A 23,366-nucleotide genomic window follows, 5' to 3' on the forward strand; every position below is an offset into this window, starting at 1 on the left:
TCTGCTAATTTTATTATTAATTCGAAGTTAATGCTGCGTGCATTAATGACAAAATTTTCATCAAAGAGCTGCCTGAGGGAGAGAGAGCGAGAGAGAGATTCTTTCAAACCTTTATAATATGACCATTCGCACGTCCAACGTCACCAATTGACAAAAATATTTTTACCTTAATTACTTTGACTTATTACTTTAACGTCCTACAATTGCATTACCCTCGTAAATGAGAAATTTGCAAGGAATTGGTCATTCAACGAGCAGAGCGAGCCTTTTCTCTTCTCCGTGCCGCTCTTTTTCATCCGAAAAACGCGGAAACACGGGTAAAGACCCCGTGACGACAAAAACGGAAAGGCAAATGTTTCCAGTTATCCCTACACAAAACCCCGGTTGTAACGTCTCGCGTTACTAGCTCGCTTTCTATGCAATTATGTTTAACAACGGAGAGAAAAGCGGGGGCGTCGCTCGGTCTTGCCCTTCGTCTTCATTTCTCGCGCGGCAAAACGTGCCGCGTCGGGGAAAAATTCGTTTCGCAAACACGTCTCGCGCGAGCGCACGGTGAGAGAAAAACTGCTGTCGCATGAGGACGAAGAACGAAACAGGAAACCGTCTGGCAGACTCGGAACGTCCGGGTTGCAACAATTACGAGTGGAATTTCGCGTTAATTTTTCCGCGTACAGGGAGATGAAACCAATAAGGTTAAGTGTCGCGAGAAATCTCGCTCGCGTCCCCCCCCCCCCCCTTTATTTCCACGCGGCAGTAGATTTCTATCCCGGACAATTTATTATTTACTTACGTACTAACGCGTTTATCCAACGCCGGTGGATCTTGAACCACGGAGATTAAAGCTGGCCAACTGCAGTGGAGAAGTAGCCAGCGGATTTTATCGCGACACAGTTAAAGGTTGTAACGCAAACAAGCTTTCAGACTTCTCGGGGCTTTTAACTTAACGACACTCGAGGGCCGAAGTGTGGAAACTTTCGCCCGACGTTAAGAATATCGTTTTGTCGCGAGAGATCGAACACTGCCAATTGAATTCTCCACCCCTACCCCAGTGAAACTCTACCGATCTCCTTTCGATTCTACTTATGTTACTCTGCGATATGCAGTAGCGGCAACAGTTTTTTCTTTTTTTTTTTTTTCTTTTCTCCGGGGAAAATTTGATTTTGACGTCGAGTACGTGTTTACGTCGGAGCAAGAGAAACCGTAGAGACTGAATGACATGACTTTAGAAGAATAATATTCGCAACTTCAGTTCGAAGTTAAAAGAAATCGATTCGCGCTGAACAAACGTCATCGCAGAAACAAATGATTACTTCAGTTTTTGTGGCTAATGAAAGAAAACTTAGACTCTCGTTATTTCTACAAAGTCAACAGCAACAACGAAAATGGTATTTTTGCGAGGAAAGCTAAAGTAAAATAAGGTTACTTGACGAAAAAAAAAAAATTCTTTTCCGTCAATGTCACGTTGAGTGAACGTTTATATTAAAGCATTGACAGCAAGAGAAACATAGAGATTTAACGTGACTCCAGGAAAATGATTGAGAAGCGAGAAAATCTCGTTCAAATCGTCGTGGCTTTCAAAGTTAAAAAAAGGATCGATTCAAATCAAATGAGAATCACTGGAAATCACAGAAATAAATGATTAATATACTTGATTTTTGTACCTGATGAACGAAAAACTTGGCTGCGATTCACCAATTTTCTACGAAATCAATAGGAACGGCGGAAACGATATTTTCGCAAGGAAAGCTAAAATAAAATATTCCGGTAGGATGAGGTTAGTAATGAAAAACTCCTTTCCATCAAATTTGGTTTTGACGTCGAGTGAATGTTTATATTGAAGCGTCGATAGCCAGAGAAACATGGAGATTTAATATGACTCCAGAAAAATGATTGAAGAGCGAAAAGGTCTCGTTCAAACCTTGGTAGCGTTTGAAGTTGAAAGGATCGATTCGCATTGAACGAAAATGATAGAAAAATTAATAGAAATAAATGATTAATTCCACAGTTCACAATATCGGCAGAAGCAGCGAAAATTTTATTTTGCTCCTTTCCTTGCAAAAATGTTGTTTTTCAGTAGCACGAGATTACTAATGAAAAATTCCTTTTCATCAAAATTTCGTTTTGACGCGAACGTTTTATACGAAAGCATCAGTGGCAAGAGGAAGATAGTAGAGATTCAGCGTGATTCCAGAAATAAATGATTGACGAAGCGAGAAATTCGACGAAAAAATCACGGCAGAAATAAACAAAAACCAATTACTCGATTTTTCCTGATCTGGCGAACGAAAACTTGCCTTGCAATTCACGAATTTCCTACGACAATCAACAGGATGAGGGGAAATGCGGTATTTTGCGGCAAGGGAAGCTAAAGTAAAATATCCGGGTAGGATAAGGTTACCGCGTGACATAGAGAGACGCGGGTTGGCGAGAAAAGAAGAGCTCGCGGCAGGAATATACGTCTTGCTTCTTGGTCGATTCGTCTTGCCGCGGAGAAACTCGGGCGAGAAACGTTTCCGAAGCTTGCTCGCGGCGCGGTGCGGTGCAGGCTTAACACGATGTAAGCCGCGTCGCTGCGCGCGGATATATCGCGGTTTCTGTGGCCCGTTGCCATCCGTATCCATAAAGAATGTAAGCTTCCACGGAGACTCGTGGCGTATCCTCCCCGTGGCGCAATAACGGTGACTCCCGGGATCCAAAAATTTCATGCATACGATATAAAGTATAAACGACGACTTCATCATCCCCGACGTTCCGGCATCCTCGCGTCTCCGCATTTTCTTTTCCATCATGCTGCACACGCTCTTTCGCAGCAACCTTGCGTTTCGTTCTCTTGCGATTCTCGACTCGTCTGGAGTCTGGGCCGCGCCATCGCGAAACCACAGGCAGGGAGGAGGCGAAGGGGAAGTCGATTTCGATCTCTCCATTGTCTCGGAATCTCTCGAGCTCCAGCGAGCTGCACGTCGTACGCGATATAAAGGGAATACGCGGAGGAAATCAAGAAACGAAGGGATATTGAAACGACGAGCAGCACGCGCGTAACCATCGGATCGTCCCTTTCTCTTTCTCTTTCGGGTCTCCTTGGCTCGAAAAAAGAACAACCAACGAGCGAGAAACGAGGCCTGCCTCGTCAAAGGGATATATCCGCGCGGGTATATCGACAGTTTGATTCGTAAGGTCACGGGAGCTATTCGTAAGGTGGACGGACGTGGCACCTCGCTCAAATTGCCTCTCGCCTCTCACGGTATTTCCCGAGACGACCTTCTTCTAGTATTTCGAGGAATTCCACCGGCCTTTGAGACCGTGTTACGCCGGAGGAAATGCCGCCTTCCGACAGCAGAAATTGAACGTTCGCGCGATGATGTTTCGCCGCCGGTGAACGCGCGCGCTCGAGGAGCACGTTCGATCGGTCGGTGTTCGTTTTCGAGTCGTCGAGTTTTCCCAACCGGAGGTGATGTTGTTTGCGCCTTGGAAGCTGGATATGAAGTTACGGGTATTTGTTCCGTCGAGCTTTCCCCGTCCGGGAATCGCGCGGACGGTGTCATTTAATTGAAAAGGGGAAACAACGGGTGTAAAGCTTTTTGACCGTTAACGTCGCGTTTAAGGTTTGTCGACCCACTGGGCAACTGTGCCCCCCGGATCCGCCGTTACAGTAAAATTTCGTCAGCCAGACACCGGGCCGCTGTGCCGAGTCGTTTCGCCGGCAAACGACTATTTACGGTAACGACAACGATTTTGGCTTCTAACCTAGCCTGCGGAATATTTAAGGAAGCTATCCCGAGGAAACGTTCGTTTCGGCCAGCGGGAAAGAAACTCGTGAATTTTCACAATGTCGTCGGTTAGCTTTTCCTTTTCAACGTTCACATCCAAGAAAATATACCCCTATTAAATATTCAGACTCGTCGTGGAAGCTCTTCTGTAAACGTAAATGATATAAGAGAAAACGTTGTTAATCTGTTACCGCACTGCGATTCTATGAGTATAATCAAAGCCTTAATACAATTCGTCTATGAAATTTCTACATTTTACACTGAACTCTTCAACTTGAACAGAAAAATGTAACAATAACCTGGATAGCCTCGGCTTCGACGTCGATGTGACTTTAAACCAACACAGAAGAGAAAAAAAGACTACGAAGAACAGGAAGAATTCACGAGACTAGAAACAATGAACGAACTTGGACGCTGATCAAACAAATTAATTTTCATAGTGGGAATTTTAGCGAGATTTGAATGAAATAAAAACTCGTCAACTTTTCAACTTCGCTCTGACGAAGTTAGACGACGGAAATGAAAACGCAGACAAACAGAGGCGAGGACATTGGGGGCGGTTCAACAGCTGCGGGCAGAGAACAGAGCAGGCAGGTTTCGGGGAGCCAGGTTTAAGAGACTTTGACCGCCGAACAGGTTCGCAACAGAGCGTAGGAGCACGGCCCAAGGCGTTCCTCGATAAATTTGATGAAAAAGTTTCGCTGTGCGCGGCGGTGGGACGCCAAACTGCCCCCCTCGGGCGAGAAAACGATACCTTTTCCAAGTTTCGTGTCACCAGGCTTGATAACGACGTTCCCAGCCGTGAAAAGCTTAAACATCGACCGTTCTCTCCTCCTTTCCTTCCAGGCCCCAAGCCCTTTTCTCGCGATTCTTTCTTCCTTTTTTTATCTTTCGCCTTTCTGGCGAAAGGGACCAAGGCGCGAGATGATGAAAACCTTTGAATTCATTCACGCGAAAGATCGAACTTATTCATTCTTTTGAAACTACATCTCTCTAGTTTGTCTCTGTTTTACCTTAATTCCTTCAGGTTCTTTTTTAGTAGAACTGTCCATAAATGAGTTCTTCCTGAGTAAGATTTCTATGCTCCGACAACGAACACCTCATATACCGCGACGCAGTACGTAAGATTTGTAGAATTGTGACAACTGCTGGAGATCTGGAATTGGAGGTGAGTGAAGATGACATTGAAGAGCTCACAATGGAACATGAAAGTGATCTGACAACAGAGGAACTCCAAGAACTCTTGAACGAAGAACACCAAGAAACTCATCGGGATGTGTTTTCTTCTGAAAAAGAGAAAGACGAAAGAGGACCGATGCCGACATCTGCTATCAAAGATCTTTTGAAGAAATTTGGGAAGGATGTCAGAACAACGATTTTAGAATGGCACCCAAACGAAATTGAGGTCAATAGGCTTCGGGATTTCTGCAACAGTGCTGTAACAATGCTGTTAATCACATCTGGAAAAATCTTGAAGAAGAGAGAAAAGCAATCGACATTGGACAGATTCTTTAACGAAAAAGAAAAAACATGACTGATGAGGATACAAGACTGTGTACATATGTGCGTTTGTATAACTGTTGTTGTACATATAAATAAACGTCGTAAGAAATTGTACAACTTTTTATTTACTTTTCTGGGTCTTCAGAACGAATTAATCAAATTCACCGTAAGAACGTATGGATGATCGTCGTTTATAAAAGTTTGGAGCTGAAGAGAGAATATTCCAGCAAGAAAATTGGAGCTGAAGAGAGAATCTTCCAGCAAAAGAATTTTTCTAACCTCCTCCCAGTTACGAAGACACTTTTGCAGACAATTTAGAAATATGAGAGATGCGCATAGGAAAAAAATAGGACAAACGTTCTCTAGTCCCGATAAACACTACGCGAAACTACGATCACAGCCAGCTCGTTCGTGGAAAAGTAGAGCAAAGTAGACCAAACTCGAGTTTCGAGTGCCGCCGGCGGGCATAATGCGTGTTTATTATCCTAATTACTGTCGAGTAAATATTTTTCTATGCCGGGGGGCATCACCGCGCTGTGAAGTTTGGCTATCAGCGCGCGATCCGAGAGCAGCGTATAATGCATAATAAAGCCGGAAATCAGAGACAGCGGCGCATTAATTAAAAGGGGAATTAATTAAAGTTTCGCCGCATGTCCCCCCGTGTTGGGAGAGGAAAGGGGGAGGGGGAGGGGGGGGAGGGTACGTGTCGTTAGCAGAGTCGATCAGAACCGTGCTCGAGCCGGGTCCCCCGATAAATAAACAATTTTCGGCCAGGTAATCGACGGGGCCGCGTGTTATTGCTCGGAATCCCATTAGCCGACGGCAAAAAGGAAACCGAGATAACGCTAACAAACTTCGGTGATCGGCGAGCTGCAATCGGAATTTCAATATTTCGCGGGATCGATTATCAGCGTGCGGGTCTGCTACCGGGACAGGAGCCTTCCGTTCGATTCGACCTACAATCGTTCGACCAACGAAACATCGCTCGATTCTGAATTATAGGGAATTACACGCAGGGTCACGCCCAACATTCATGAAATATTAACGATCCGGTCCGACCCGGCGTTCGTCGCGACACCCTGCCCTTTCTCTCGTTTACCCACTTTTCCCGTTCCCAATCGGCCGTGTCGATGGAAAATCGGTTATATCGATTTGTCGCGCCGTGCCCGGCGTCCACGTCGGTATTGTTAATCTCGTTTCCAGCCCGTCAATGAAATTCCCATAAAGCTACAGTTGCACAGCGGTCGCGCAGCTCGATTTCGGCCAGTGAAACATTCGCTCGAGAGTCTTGCGACGCTCTTCATCTTTTAAACAGTTCTTTAACACTCTGACTGCGACTGATTAAATTGTTGTATGAAATACCGTTTCATTCTTCCGGTACAAGTGCAACACACCTCCCCTGGAAAGAACCGAATCAACGATTTCTACTTCCCACGAGTGCCGATCTAGATAATAATTCCCGAATACTTTTCTAATTATTTCCGAAGATCATTGGACGTTTTAGTTATTAACAACGTTATCGTTCAATAATTCCGATGTCAGAACGCACTGCGACCATATTCGTTCTTATATCTCGTCCATATTTCCATTATAACCGAGTTTCCCTTTTAAACGCCTCGGCTGCAACGCGGAACAAAGCAACGCTGGCAAAATATTACTTTAATATACTCTTTGATAGCGGCTAGCCTTTTCTCTTCTCTCCGAGCTCTTGTCCTGCATTAGCTGCCATCTTCCTCGTTCGCCTCGACCTCTCCGCCTCGTTCCGGCTAGTCTGTCGCTACCGGTTTCACCGCTTCCGTTTCCTCCGCAACTTGGCCTTTCCAGTTGTCGGTTTTTCGAGCCCGTGCCCCAGCGTTCCTCTGTCCTCTGTTCAGCCATTTCTGAACTCTTCCTCTACCCTCCGTGCGCGTGCTACGCTTCTGCCCGTTCTCCGGCGTGCGCTTAATGCACTAAATTGCCAGCCAGCGAGCGCTATGCTAATGTCCTTACTTGCGAACCCGGTCCCAGGGCGCTGAAAGTTCTCGAGGCGGCCCTGTTTATTGGCCGAGACAAAACCTCCGAGTCGACCGGTCTACCGGGGGCTACCTTGGACTTTTCTCCGGGAAATTCAAAGAACTGGTGTTGCCCAACAGTTTCGTTCCTATCTGCACGATAGGAACGAAAATATTCGAACGCACGGAAACCACGGAAAATTTTTATCAACGCCGCGTGCTGGAAACTTTCCGAAACTTCGTTAGCACCGCATCGAGGCAACCACTCTTCGTGATTATATCGGCAAAATTTTAAATTAACCCGGGAATGTTGGATACGGAAGTTGCAAGACGTTCGTTGCTAACGGTAATAAAAAATTAACACGGCGTTAACGCGATTTTCTCACTTTCTCTTCGACAAATTTGCACCATCGAGCCCTGGGTTTTCGACATTTCGGCCCGACGATAAAGAAAGTTACGCCTTGATATTGCAAAGATTCGTTCGACATTCAGCTCGTCGCTATTCCTACCGCCTGGATTCTACTATTTCATGAAATTTAGAACACCCGAAGTGTTTTAACGCTCTTTAAATTTCGTCGGGGATTCAGATTCAGCTTCAAGTTTTAACCAATATAATCGCGAAAGTCGTATCTCAAAATGTTTTATGTAACGCGTGTTATATTCGCTGGAAAGTTTCTACAAGTATTCATACGCCCTCGCAAGCTGCCGGCAGTTCCACAGCGTGTAGCTTCTCGTCCTTTTCGTTCGGTAAAGTGAAATACATAGTTGGCGCCGTGTCAAAGAACTTGTGGGAAATTGTGCTAATCGATCATTTTCGCGAATGCCCGAGACATTACGGTTCGTTAGCTTTGCTGCGGTATTGCGTGAGCCCGAAACAATCGCCGTCAGAATGGGGCGTGCGTTCGTAATGATGATCGGTCTGTTCACGTGTTGTTATCTGAATTTTGCTACACAGACACGACGAATCGACAGTGCAAATTCGCAGTGCAAACTCCAGACCATCAGACTTGACGTAATAAATGCATCCATTCTCTAGTTGGTGATATTTGTGAAACGAAGCATAATTATAAAATATTATGACTGAATTTTTGAACTTAACACGTTCCGTGCCGGGCCGATTTTTCGTTACTTTCCGTACACGCTCCACCCTATTGTAATTAATAGTTTTGCTTCTGAAGTACGTCTTATAATAACGCAAAAGCTATATTTATCGAGAAAGGTGTCTCGAGTTTAAGATGCATTATAGAACCAAGCAATAAATTTGATTTCAAGCGATTATTTTAACAAACAATTTTTTAATGGTGTCAAAATTAATTTAAATTTCTTTCGCTCTAAATATCTTTAGTATTATATATTTATGTACTAAATAATAATAATTTATTGTATAAGTTATATAAGACTGTACTTGGGAAACTCATTATATAATACTATACAATAAATAATATTTAATTTAATAATAAATTATTTTGATAATAAATTCTACAGCGAGTTGAGTTGATGGTCTTCAAAGATGGTCGGAAAAAATGATCGTCACGCCGCCTGGGGCGTATACGATAAAATAAACGAGGTACACATATTAAAACGTCGATACGTGACTTTATAACAAATTTTTAAAAAATTCTCCGTTTTACAATGAAAATTCCAAATGGCGGAAAGTTTACTGTGGGCATATACGCGGCACGGAATATGTTAATATGGTAAATTTAATACAAAACAAATTTCATTTTGTACAACATTTGGAACGAAATGATGAACTTACGATAAATTAGAAAGATGTTTGTAGTACGTATAGTCGACGGTGTGTCATGTCCCACACGGCCGTAAAAACCATAAAGACATTAGGCACACTAATTTGATTACATGGGAGTGTCGCACAAATTAATCGTACCATCTAACATCGTAACACGAGAAAAAGTGAATTAAACACGTCGAAACTAAATACCACTCACTCGTATACATACAGGAATTAAAAAAAAAAAAAGGTTCATAACTTCTAGAATAGACAATACTCGCCGAGACACGAAAGAATGTCCTAATGAACTTTAGGTCGAGGAATTAATAGTTTCAAAATTATAAACGATGTTTTGTTTCGGCCGAAGAAACTCATTGTCTTAGTTGTCATCGCGTGTTAACGAAATATCTCGACGCGAGTTGGAGCCGAGAGAGAAGGGAAAAAAAGAGAGAACGATGATCGATTCGCGACGAGACGTTCGCCGACGAACGCGGGAAAAGAAGGATTAAGAAGAGGACCGCATGCGAGTCTCATCGTCGACAAAGGACATCTGTAATACGCGTGCATATTTGCGCAGCACGTGCAATATATAACGCAGCGGAGCGATATTAAGCGGCTCTCCGGCGTCGGAGGCCCCACTTTCTGCATCAAACGGGAATTATGTTACAGCAATGAGGGCGTAACGACGAGCAAACGAGGCTGTTTGTGAAGGCAGCAGGCGGGTAAAATCGTCAAACGTTCCACCGAAAAATCGGCGGATACAGAACACCGCACGCCGCCGTCAGAAGATGTTCCATCCGCGAACGCGCTTCGCTCGTTTCTAAAACTCGACTCGACTTTATCCTCCCTCATCTCACTCCTCCCTCTCTCTTTCTCTTTCTCTCGCTATATATATGTCTCCGTTCATAAAACGTTTCACTCGCAGACGAGAACACTCTCCGGCGAAACAATGAACCCTGTAACGGTTGAAAATCGAGACTCGGATTAACGAACGGTATTGTTAAGAGAATTAGACGCGCGTATGTACTATTGTAAAGAGCTTAATTATTGAGAACGATGTTACACCATCCGTCGTGTTTGAAAGAGGATCTCGAAGGGAAATCTTCTTACAACGTTGCGCGTCATAGATCAATTAGGACTTGGTTAATAAAGGCGAAACGAAACACCGGTTGCTGCGTTTTAACGAGAAATTATCTGCACGTTCTTCGTTCCCTCCCCGTTTTCTTTTTCTTCCTTTTCTTCGCCTCCCTCGTTACAGCAATGGCTGTAACAAAGTAACTGTTGATGAGAGAAGTTTCTCTTTGTTACATATTAAATATCGTCGTACGTAATCGTTAACGTTACAAGTGTAAATAAAAGATCCGGTAAAGAAAGAAAACCGTTCGTTGAACAGTCCATTTTGAATTCTTTTCAAAATCGTTGCTAAGAATTAGTCAGGTACGAGTCGTCCTAAGATACTTTGAGCAAAGTACGAGTAGAAAAAAATATACAAGCAAAATGTACAGCAACAGGCAGAAATAGTTTAGCATTGCAGCAAGCATAAGCTTATTATTATAACATTTTTTACATCTATAAGTTCCAGAGTAGAAGTCTCGTCTCGTTCAAATAAATTTTTTCTACTAAAATATAATTTTCAATTATATCCTTGCAACGTAACATCGTTTTATACCAAACTACGCTCTTTCTCTCTGAATTTCGATGCTGCGAACCTTCGGATATAGGCCGTGAAACGATCAAAGAGTACACACTGTTTCGTTCGGACCAAGTTACGGGTGGTGCTCTGAAAAACAGTTCGACGACGGTGGAAAAGGCTTGTCCATCGAGGCGCGGCAAGCGAAATTCGCTCGGCTGGATTTTACAGCGTGCAAAACCGCCGAAAAAAACAGTCGACACGGAGGTAGGCGCGCACCGATGCGCTCTCGGCGTTCTTGGACGCGGGCGCGCGTTTAACTTCCGCCGGAAGGGCGGCTCGAGTGGCTTCGTGTCCGTTCGTCGCACGCGGAGAGCACTCTGGGAACAGTCGCGGCGTGAAACGAGCGACGAAACGACGCTCGCGCGGCATCCGTTACCCATTTCTCCATCGTCCCTTCCATCCCTTCGTCGGTTTTGCCTCGTTCCCCTCTACTTCCCCCCCGCCCAGGCAGCAGAATCCCAGTTTATCCCCCGACAGACCGAGAAGAACGTTGCTTCCGCTTCGAAATCCTTTTTCCCAAGCCCTCTGTTCCAGCGCGCCGCGAAGTGGCGATCAAGAGAAGCGACGTTTCTACCGTCGATTTTACGGCTTCCGCTTTCTCGATGTGCCTCGCGAGCGCCACTCCTGACGCTCGACGCTCGCGCGACTTTTCGTCTGCTATCGAACGTAGGTTTAGACGATTTATCGTTGGGTGTTATCATTGGAAAAACAACGGAAAAACTATGTCCCGCTTCCAAACTCAATTCCCCGAGGATTGTCGTTCATCGCGATTTCGAATCAACAATTGGACATTATTTTCTGCAAATGTCGAAGGAAGAGAGACGAATAACGAGAGATGCGGTTGTATTTATGTGGAAAAAAATTAAACTCACGTGATTTGTAACAAATAGTCAGTTGATACGATTTAAGTAACTAAGGAAAACTAAATAAGGCCGCACAGGAAGGAATTCTGAACAATGAGACTTCCCATATTTATTTATGTCCTCTTAAAAATATACTCTCATAAAAGATGTCCTCTTTATACTTCGATAACAAGTGACAAATGACTACTAACGTGAAGATTGTAATGTACCAAAAATGCCAAATATATATATATATATATATATATATGAACTTACATTTAGATCTGTGCGTTCAACCGGACACCGGCGATGATTGATGAAAATTTTTATCAATTTTTAATTGGATGTGTAAAAAAAAGAAGGATGCGAGGCAGATAAGACTGACTACCGCGCAGAGTTAGCACGGACAATCAATCAAGAGAATTTCAAAGAGAGGAGGGAAAAACGTTGTCCGAGGAAAGAACCGCTCCAAAACGTTAACATCCACCGGGCTATCGGTCTTACCTGAGACCTCGCGCCGTGTTTATGCTGTCTAAACGGTGCATTAAGTCCACGTGTACACGCGTGATAAATGAGTGGCGGTGAACGGCACCGCTATTAGTCTTCGTTGTCGCGAATTATGGTGGACGAAATTTGTAGAAGTACATATGTACGTCGGTAGATACCGTCGCGTTTTGTCCCAAAATGAGATACAGAGTGTCCCGAACGTTTCAAGCGTGCTCGTACTATTTTCGCCTCGGACGCTCGGTCTGGAAACTCTCGCTCCCTTCCCTCCCCTGCATCGAGTCGAGCAATAATATTACCGTCGAGAAGTTTCTATCTTTTTAAACGGCAAAAGAAAAGAGAGGACAAAAAGACCATCCTTTTCTTCGAAATTCACGCAAACGAGAGTAGATCCGCGCCGGCGAATGGAGAAAAACGTCCGACTCGAATGAACTTCCAAGACCAAATCCACACCTCGCGGATAATAAAATCTCGTTACTCGGCGGCATAATTTGCGAGTCATATTTCCCGCGGTGAAACGACGGAGCCTCCCGGTTCCCTGGCTTCATTCGGGATCACCTTTTTTCGTCTGAAAAGAAGAGCGGCGTGAACTTGAACCTATAAATATAAAAGGGGCGCTCTTTCTCTCTCTCTCTCTCACGATGAAGGAAACGTGGTAAATGGGCCGTGATAAAGGGGAAAGAAAAACAATAGAAACAGAAGATCGAGCAACCACCGCTTCGTTCGGGTAATTTCCTTTGGCGAAAGAATAAAAAGATGGGTCAACGAAGGGTGGCTCCTGGTCTCCTGAGCCCTCGTAGATCCGTTGCCTTTCACATACGTAATGTACACGTCGACGAGGACGAAGCAACCCTTATACAAATGCCACGTTTAACCCCGGACATATATACACACGCAGCAGACCTGGCTCGAGCAGGAGCGGAGGTGATAAATGAATGCGTGGGCGAAGAACACGTGGATCTTGATCGCGAGCTTTTCAGCTGAGTGGCCAAAGACACCCAAAAGGGAAGGAAGAAGAAGAAACGAGGACCGAAATACATCTCGATCCACCAGAATCGCGAATACCAACGTGTCGTAAGGACGCGAGGAATTTGAGCTGTCGCGCGCTTCTTCTTGTCCACGACTGTTTAAACCGCTTTCGCGACGAGGAGCGGAACGATGTTCTTGCGCCGGCAGGAATTATCCAAAATTAGAACCTTTAATATTCCTCAAGGCATGTCACTGGTATTAAATGTCGTCCGATTCCAATTCGAAAAGATGGTGACACTAATAGAAAAGTATACACTCGTCCTGTGTTGTTGAAGGGGAATGAAAATCGCGTAAATAGAGTCTGTCAGTACAAAAGAAAACGATATATTGGAAAGAAAAGCTGGCACTGGTTATAGAAACACATATTTATTTCATACAAGTTAACGAAAAATAATAATAATGACATTTCGGGAAACAAAAGTGAATTTTATTCGCTACTATAATTAAAAACAAGTAACCTCTCCTTTTCTTTAATTGGCACAAACTCGTCGCTTCAAATATTTAATAATTCGATTTCGTTTTCATTGTTAATGTTAATTTTCGTAATTGCCGATGCTCTTGGCAAAACTAGAGAAACAAATCAGCTTCAAGATTCGTTTTCTTTCGCGAGATTTTCAAACTCGGCGAAAGACGGATGTAAAAATTATTATAATAGTATCGCGTGTGACGAAGCCGCGTCAATCTCGAACGTTGCTAATGTGATTCGAACCTTGCTTTGTACCGTCTCTCTCGAGTTGGAGTGGGAATCAATGACGCGGTTTAGCCTAAATTATTCGAACGGTTAGACAGTCGACACAACGGAGAGTCGCCCGTATATTTTTCCCCGTTCGTGAAAACGCATTTCCCTGGATCGCGGCGAGTCACCGGAAAATTCCGCTGACTCAGTCGCTGCCGATAGCGTCTGCGGCCATTAAAACAACAGCACGTTAGAAGCAACTTTAGACGTCGCAAATTGCACGTGCCACAAGTGCCGGAGCACTTTGGAGAGAGATCCAGAACCTGCCGGCAGCCCCCGTTCCGCTTTCTCGCCCTCCCGCTACCCCCGCAACCCGTGCCCCGTACTTGTCTCTCTATCTATCCGACGCCGATATATAACCGATAACTCGATAACCTTCTTATTCCCTTCGACCTCATTTCTGCCGCCCATCGATTTATAACGTTATAACTGGCCTCGTCTTGTCTCTTAAAGCTGACGGCACGGCGGCCATCTTTCAAGGGAAATAAAGAAGGCGGAATGCGAGGAAAAGGGGAGGCCTTGGTTTTTCCGTTGCCATCACGTTTAATTTCCAATAGCTCGACGACTATCGTTACGACGTTCGATGTGCATACGACGTGCTATATCCTTTTTTTACCGTTTGCAGTGAAATATGAATTGCAACCCGTGGGCGGGCGGACGACGTAGATTCGCAAGGGTACGTTAGATCGTAAATCAGGCCAGCTTATGCATCGATATGATCGCCACCCGGTGTAAGCTCATCCGGCGATCTCGTCCTTTCGCGCACTCTCGTGCTCTCACCTCATTTTTCTACGCGAGATGGTATTTTTCGACGGACCAGTACCAAGCGCAGTGATGCTTGACAATGCTTATCTATATATATGCACATATATATATTCGATTTGAAACAAACGTCGGTAAAATCGTTCTGTTTGATCGGAGATTACTCGGTGATTAATTGCAACTGGGTCTCGTCGTTTACCTTCAATATCGACGATATACACTGAATTACGATTACGATCAGCTATCGACGCGAAAATCCCGGTGGAATGCGACGGTATACGCGCTGGAAATTAAAAAAGAAAAAAAAAAATGGGGGGCAGGATGGATAAAATTCATTCCTCTTCGCTAGTGTGAGGTTGTAAGTTTCCATTAGGAAAAAGAAAGAAAGAAAGGAAGGAAAGATGGAGGAAGGGAAAAGAGCGGGCAGGGCGAAAAAGCGAACTGGTGTCGGCTGATAAAAATGTTTGCCACCGGCATTACGGTGCCCGACCAAAGTTTTCCCTTATCGTTGATTAAATTAGCGATAAGGAAGTTCGAGCGTCGTTTTAATGGATCGCAAAAACGGGTACGGGAGATAGGAGCGGACGTTGCGAGAATCGATGACTCGACTGATCCACCCTTTTTTCCACCCCTCGCCCCGCTCCCTCCCTCGCCTCCTCTTATTTCGCGCCATTCCGTGTTGACGCACGGAACAGCCGACGAATTTTCGGTCGGATCTTGCCGACGGATCTTCAAGGAAAAGGAAAAAGAGCGCAAAAAAGCGAGCGAAAATAGAATTCGAGAGTTTCGGTTTCGCGTTCGGTCGCGTTTGACGTAGAAATATCGCGAGGGAGGAAGATAACGCGATATTAAATGACGTTGGGAGACGACGGTGATCGTGAGAAAGAAGTGACGTATCGACAAAACGACAAACATTAACCGTTGGCGTGTCGGGGTGGATTCGGATTGGCTCAAAAATTCGGGAATATTTCGTGGATGAAAGAAAGTGAAACGAGAGGGGGCGGGAGAGTTGGGGGTGGAGGAGGGAAATGAACCGGGGACGATGATAATAAATCGCGGACGCGACGGGCGTCGTCGAAAAAATTTCACGACAACGCCGGCAGCGCCGACACCTGTCGATATCGAGACGTTGCATTAAAATTCACCGGCATGCACGCGGATTAACCGAGATTCTTCACGACGTAACTTCCAGTGGCTTCGAAAAAGCGCCGCGAAATCGCATCAACCTCAGCACTAGCTGCCCAATTTGCCTTTCTTTCCTTCTTTTTTCCCTTCCTTCCATGAATAATTCCGCCGTGAATCCTCGATCGTCGCCATGAACACCGAATGAGGGATAACGCGTACGAAATATCAATATTGAAATACGTCGCCGCGCATTGTGGGAGAGAAATATTGAAATCACTCTCTCTCTCTCCCTCTCTCTCTCTCTCTCTCTCTCTCTCTCTCTCTCTCTCTCTCTCTCTCTCTCTCTCTCTCTCTCTCTCTCNTGTGAGAGAGATATAGAAAACTCTCTCTCTCTCTCTCTCTCTCTCTCTCTCTCTCTCTCTCTCTCTCTCTCTCTCTCTCTCTCTCTCTCTCTGGCGAAGGTTGCGCAGGTAGTGCAAAACCTCATCGATCACCCGGACGTTAAAAGCATCCGTTTTACAACGGAAAATAAATTTGATAAGGTTAAGGCTCTAGAAAGAAAATGGACCGGGAACTCTCGAAGCTGCGAACGGTGAGAACAAAGTTACTGCCTGAATAAGAGGACTTGGAACATGTTCGAGTTTCGAGAACTATGTACGCAAAGCAGAGTCGAGCGGAATGTGATTCGAGTAGAAAACAGAAAAATGTGTACCGGTTTCTCGAAGAGGATGCGATGTGAAATCGCGTCGATCGATGTTCGAAGGGCAACTACAAAGTCGCGCAAAGAGAATGCAATTGAGCAATTAACGTCAAGTTAACGAGGATTAGAGGTCAATAATAACGGTGGGTAATAAACACGGCCGATCTCGTAGTTCGATCAGAGAGTAGTCGTTCTTCGTATCCGACGGCTGTCGATATCGTAGCTCGGCATTAAAATTCACAGTGGCGTTTTCCGATTTAGCGAGAACTTTCTGAACGACGCGACGTCGTCTCTCTATCTCAAGCTAGGTGCATCGAGTTTACGTCGTCGACGTCACCGTCGTCGTTGTCGTTGTCGTTGTCGTCGACGACGGTGTGGTGTTGGCTCGTCGGCAACCTCGTTACTTTGCATTCGCGACCGACGCTACCCGACACATGCGCTATGAAAAATACATAATTCCGGCAGAAGCAAAGTGTCAATAATAATACCTATATCTGCGTTCCGGTCCAGTGGCCGACGATATTTCAGAACACGCCCTGGCCACGGACACACGCCACGGGCCATTTTATTTCGCGATATAATGCTTGACTCCTCGTCCTTCTTACCGGCTGACATATTGGTCGCGATAGCGAGTAATCCGTTACGTCAGTCCGTATCCGCGATAAGAACGCCGCGCGGACTCCTCTCTTTCCTCTTCCATCTTCCATCTTCCATCTTCTCTCTTCTATTTTCGCCTCTTCTTTTTTTCTACCCACTCTTCACTCTCCTCCACCCTATTTCTTCCCCTGTTTACTCGTCCCTTTATGCCCTTCCACCCTCTCTATCCATTTCTCCGCCAGGCGTTTTCGCCCCTCTGCCTCTTCCACTTCGTTTTATTTCCCTCCCCTACCCCTACCCCTCCCTGCCTACCACCAAACTGAACCCGATGCTTTTCTCATTTCGCCTCTTTGTGCTTTTCGTTTCGTCTATTTGTCCCGTTTCTTTGTTCGCTTTTCGAGTCTGTCCCTCTTTCCACGCGTGTACCTCTCCCCTTTTCTCCCTCTCTCTGTCTCTGTCTCGTCCGCTTCTTTTTCAACAATCTACCCCGAGCCACGGTGGAACGACCAATATATTTCCAGACGCAAAACTTCCAGCTAGATTCACGCCGGCGTAGTGAGAATAGCAGAGTACGCCGCGTGGGGAACGTGATGCAGATCAACGATAAATCAGGCGGTACGCGGGGATGTAAATAAAAATCTTACGGTGAAGAGATACGAGTAGAGAAGAGGGGACGGAGCTTCTTTTTTCTTTTTTTCCTTTTGTCCTGCGGAAGGGTGCCACGCTGTCATTTCAGTCGGCATCCAATTTGAAATTTTTCATCGGCCGATAACCGATACGCCGCCCGATTTGTAATTTCGTCCGCGATCAAGGAGCCTCCCTTGCCGCGGTTTCCGGAACGTTCGATGAACCGAGCGATTCGACGTTATTTACTCCCGATATATTTCCCATCCTCCTACACACACACACACACACACACACACACACTCCTTTTATTCGGATCCTCGGAATCTCTGGATTATTTATAACTCTATTTGCTCCATTCGGGCGAACCCGAAATAAATAGTCGAGACGCGATAAATTACATTTCACAAGTTGGCTGCCACTTGATCCGTCCTTGCGGAGCCGCGTTCCATTCGACGTTTTTTGAAGAGGCAGCAAAAGTCGAGTCCAGTTGACACCCAGACGACAAATTATTACCTCATTGTGTTTTATATTTTGCAATTTTTGTTTGTTGCGTTGCTTCAAATTGTTACTTTTGTTTCGTACATTTTTCTCTTCAAACTATTCGCACTTGATCTAGTTCTAGCGAAAATTGCTTCGCGAAAATTTTCAAAACTCGTAGACGTCTCGAAACATCGGCAATTCCGACGCCGCTGGATTAACCGTGAAAAATCGACGAGCGAAACACCGTATGCCGAAGTCTGCCAGGCAAAAACGCCCCTTAAGCTCGGTCGCGCGAAACGAAGAAGTGACGCGAGCGCACGCCTGATGCCGCATATATGTAAACAGAAATGCAAGGGACTGGCTGTCAAGCTGACAGGTAATTCACAGCACAGGAGGGTAGGGATTTCTCCTTGTAACTTTGATTTCGCGGCCCTTCGAACAGAAGACTCCTGCGGTCTCGAAGAAAAAACGAGCGTGACGAGCGCGACGGAAGTCAACCCCTTGTTCCTTTTATCCCTCTCTTCTCCTTTGAATTACATCGTGCTTTGCTTCTACTCGATTCAGCGAATACACCGCGGGGTTTCTTTAAAATTTCAATACCGTCGAGCAAGTGAGAATTCACGTGGATGATGAATAATCGAGAAACGAGCAAACTCCACTGTGAAAGAACGAAGAATACAAAACTGCACTAGGCAAAAATCTATGTATCTGTCGAACGAGTTCTGTAGAATGAAATTATTATCATGTAATTTCTGTTTCATTGATCGTCTTCTGCCTATTATTACCTGTATAGAGTGACTGGAACGACTTTACCAATAATAACGAAATATTGCCGACAATTTAAACTAATATAAAAATTATATATAACATTTGGTGCTTTTTAAAGTACAAAATCTCTAGTTTGACAGTGAATTCGTTCTTTATATGATAATGACGGTATCACGTGGCAGATGAGAAAGTGAGAATGTAAAAAATAAAAACGTTAAAAAATTATTTTCGTAACTAGTTCCACCGTCATTTTAAAAATTGTTTTTCCCTTAAGACTCCGCTGTGTTTTTTTTCTTCAACTTTGAACATTAGAGGCTAAATGACGAATTAATATTAAGATTTTTTTAAAATTTTGTCGTTTAACTTTGATATTCAAATTTCAATGCCTTGGTGGATTTAATCACAAAAGAGACTTTTCAATGATTTCATATGCGTTTGAATTTTTACAATTTTCGAAACAAAGGTATTCCTACCTGACGTGAAATCATCTTTAAACTCACCAAGCGAATTGTTGTACGATCTTTGTCTTCGGAGTTAGATCAGTTTAAATTTTCCATCGTCATTGGTTACAGTTATGCTCTTCGCCGTGTGTCGAGTAAAAAACATTCTATTCGTGCGATCGAACATCGTAGGAATGATCTTTTAAACAAAGGTGCATATATTTGTACGTATCCCAGAGATATTTTGGAAATACGTTTTTGAGAAACGAGCTCGATGCGATAACAGGTATTTCGCCTGAACGGAAGCACAGTGGAAATTTTATTTAAGCTCGGGCATCTTCAACGAGCAGGCGAATTTAGGTGTAGCATCCGTGATAGAAGGAACGCTCGCGTCGATATATCGAAAAAGAGTGTATTTATTGGAAAACCAATGAGATCTTTGGTCGTTGCTCGAGCGAGCTTAGATCAGAGATAGCGCGAAACGAACACCCGTGGGATTCTAGACGAGAAAGTTCCGTCCCGGAAACCGTTTCGCTTTCTCCGTTGCTTAGACGAGTTTTCCCATCCGACAAGTTTTCGCCGGCCGGTATCGCTCGCCGACGCATCCCCTCCCGCCACTCGATACGCGCCAAGTATTTCGAAAATGTGTGCTCCTCCACTTTAAATGTTAATTTAAATTCTCTTTCGCGACGCGACTCGCGAAACTTTCCCCAGATAGCCGGCAGCTTTCAGAGGGGTGACGGAAAATTTGTTCGCCGTTGGCATAAATACCGACGCGTTTTCTGCCGTACGCGCCAGAACTCGGACCGGTAGAGTCTACGTGGCAGCCGACGAGAACGGAACGCTTGTAATTCCCTCGCGGACTGAGATTCCGTGGCAGCGTAGCGCGAAATTTTAAACGACACGAGCCTCGGAACTCCTCATTTCGACATCCAATTACCGCGATAATGAGCTCTGGAAATTAGGAACATCGACTAATCGTGTAACGATTACGCGTAAGCCAACGACAAAGCCGCAGCCAGGAGATCATAATTCCCTTGTTCCACGCCCGATGCGTTCTACCTCTTTGCGCGAAACACGTAACACAAAACGCGTCTCGTTACGAACCACCGTAACGCGAGACGTCGAAAGTTCCAATACCGTAAAAAACCAGCCGGTCCCGTGGATGTAATACGTTTCCCTTGCACCGTCCGAAAACGAATATTCCCATGGCCGTATTCTACCGTCTTCCGTACGATGCATAACGCGATGGAAACGCAGTCCGTGGGAGACACACGCCAACAGACACGTGCACTCTGCATCTTTTCATCCTCGAGCAGAAGCATTACGGCACTCAGCTCCGGCTGCGAGCGCGCGAGTCGGCTACCGCAAGTAACGAGGAAAATGCATTTCTGTTTCAGGGAGCGCGTACATCATAAGATGGAGCGCGCCGCAGCTGATGGTGGTGGCGGTGCAGTATATCCTCACGGGGCCCTACATGCCCCCGTACGTGCCCCAGACGGCGAATTAGGAGATGGATCACGATACCCACGTGGCCCGTGTTTATCCAGGACGTTCTGTCGCGCCCTGAGTCTGTGTCTGAATCCTTCGGAATCACCATCTATTTCCACGGAGAAGAGCCGCGCTCGAGAGCATCGCGCGTGCACCTTCGAAACGTTTTTTCTTTTCTTTTTTTTTTTTCTCTACTTATTTATTTATTTATTTCGCGTGATTTGCTTCATCTCGACGTAATTTAGCAGATAATGTAACAATCGAGCGGCTTTGTCTCTCGGAGAAATCACGCGTCACGCGTCAGGGGAGGCATTCATAAAGGCGATTCACTCGCGAAAGAAACGAAACAGTACGTTTGGCTAATATTCGCGATTAGACCGAATAGCGATTGATGGAATGCATTAGCGGGAACAGACGAAATTATTTGTCAACCAAGTTCTATACCTTTAATTGGATTGTTAATCGCAATCGAATATTAATTGGGATAATTGAATCATGTATCGGCTGCCGCTGGATTACCGGCTTAATTAGCGTCGGATATTTATTGTGAGGTGAATTATCTTGGTAAATTATTTGTCGGAAGTAATGACGTATGAACGGGGAACGAACCGCTCCTAGAGCAATATGACGCTGCACCGCGGACCTGTAGTTAATCGACGCAATTAGAGGGAAATTTATTACGGCGGTGCTCGTGTCGGTGTCTTTTCGCGTTTGAATTTTTTCGTTGCGTTTTTCGACCGTGTTGTTTCACCGTGATGAATTCACGGCTTGAATGCCAGTTGGCGTGCAATTTTCGCGACTCTGTGTAATTGTGTTTGTCGAATACTTCGAGCGTCGTGATAGAAAATTTTAATAGAAATCGACGAACGCTCACCACTTTGGTAGTTCAACAAGTAAAGTCGGGTAAAGCTCGATGACAGCTCGATCGATGAAAACTCTTCCTTCTCCCACGATCGAAACCTACTTGAAATTTTCAAACAAGATTGTAAACTCAGAGCGAGATAATCGGTCGATGAAACAAGTCGAAAAAAAAGAAAGGAGACACGCACACCCGGGGGTTACCACGTAGCGCGATAAATTCCGAAAACAATCAAACTCGGCGAGGCTTGGTCGCTCTGAAAATGACAAATCTGTCCTGCGAGAGTACACACTTGGAAAAGGTGAACAGAACGAAACTCTAGACTCTCCTCGCGATGCGCCAATACTCCCCGTTTCGAATGGTCGCTCTTTCTAAAGAGTGCGTGCGATATATATGTATATATATATCGTCAATTAACGTGATACCGTCGCTTCAGTCGCTTCGGTTGTTCGACAGTTTGAATCTCGCGGATCGCGAAGAACAAATCGAGGTCGCGATCGGAAACAAAACGTCCCCGAAGACGCTTGGGGGAGATACGTGAGTAGTTTGCGTAGGAAAGTCGCTGAATGGAATCTCCGGGAGGCCCGGAGACTTTTTCAAGCCCGGCCAGGAAATGGCATTCAAGTAGACAGCCCTCGAGGGAGTGAAGGGAGGGAATTTGATTAATGCCTCGGCACGTGAAAAATGGCGCTCGCGAAATCACGAAGGTTGGCAGGAGCGTAACGACGGTTTTCGCGTTATTTAAAAAAAAAAAAACGGTCGCCACCGGAGAATCCAATTATCGAAACGGTTCGTTGGATCGTTGCACGACGGTGGAAACTTCGCCTGCCGTTTCTCCAAAAAAAAAAAGAAAAAAAGAAAAAAAAAAGGAAAAAAAATTCACGAGCCACGGCAACTTGCTGATTTTCCATTCAACTCGTTTCAACTTTCACAAATTTCACCTCATTTTCTCTTTGTTCCTTCGTTACTTTTTTTTTTTTTTTGCCCGATTCTTTCTCCTCTTGTGATTTCTCGCGACTAATATTCACTGGCGCAAATATTTACGGCGAGAATTTCTTCGATTGGCAGAGATCGTCGGCGATTCTTCGACAAATAAATCGGTCGATGTTTCAATTTCCGTCGCGAGGGGAAATGGGAGGCCGTCGCTGACGCGACAATACAAATGATTTATTAAAACACAACGATGAAATTCCGTGTCGGAAATCAACGACACGCGGAGAGGAGATGAAAACGAAACGAGCACGCTTCTAATTTTCACGCGATAAAGGTGTCATTACGGAGGCTGGTTTGAAACATTCCGCGATGCCAGCCACGCGTTTTCTCGCGACGCGCGTTCCCGCTCTCGTGCGGCGCGCTTTCAAAGACCCCGAAATTACTATGATTCCCCGGGCGAACGTATTAATCATCGTGGCTTCCCTCTAATTAAGAAACTTTCCATTACCGATCGTGTAATCGGCGCGTGACGTGTAATTGGGTTTCGCGATATCGTCGACAGGCGAGAGGCCCGCTCTAAATTAAAATACGCCCGCCGCTCCGAATTAATTACCGAAAGAAGACACAAAGACATCAAACGACACGGAGAATCCAATTCCGGCGACGTGACTGACGAACGAATCGTCTGCCAGCCAACGTCGGTGTCTAGGACTCGGTTAATCGAAAAGCATCGTGAATTCAAAATCGGAGCCAACGTTCCGTGATCCGGCGGTACGGTAACGAAACG

General features: G+C 45.1%; 1 protein-coding gene across 1 annotated transcript in view; it reads left to right on the plus strand.

The window, feature by feature from the left end:
• Positions 1-22,473, plus strand: part of LOC122534979 (lachesin-like) — a 54,510-nt gene extending 32,037 nt beyond the window's left edge. Inside the window, exon 5 of the mRNA XM_043666111.1 lies at positions 20,697-22,473. Coding sequence (XP_043522046.1) covers positions 20,697-20,806 — 110 coding nt within the window. The 3' untranslated portion in view covers positions 20,807-22,473. The remainder of the gene's footprint in view (positions 1-20,696) is intronic.
• Positions 22,474-23,366: the final 893 nt, after the last annotated feature.

Source organism: Frieseomelitta varia, unplaced genomic scaffold, assembly GCF_011392965.1.
Source record: "Frieseomelitta varia isolate USP_RPSP 00005682 unplaced genomic scaffold, Fvar_1.2 scaffold_655, whole genome shotgun sequence".
Taxonomy (NCBI): domain Eukaryota; kingdom Metazoa; phylum Arthropoda; class Insecta; order Hymenoptera; family Apidae; genus Frieseomelitta; species Frieseomelitta varia.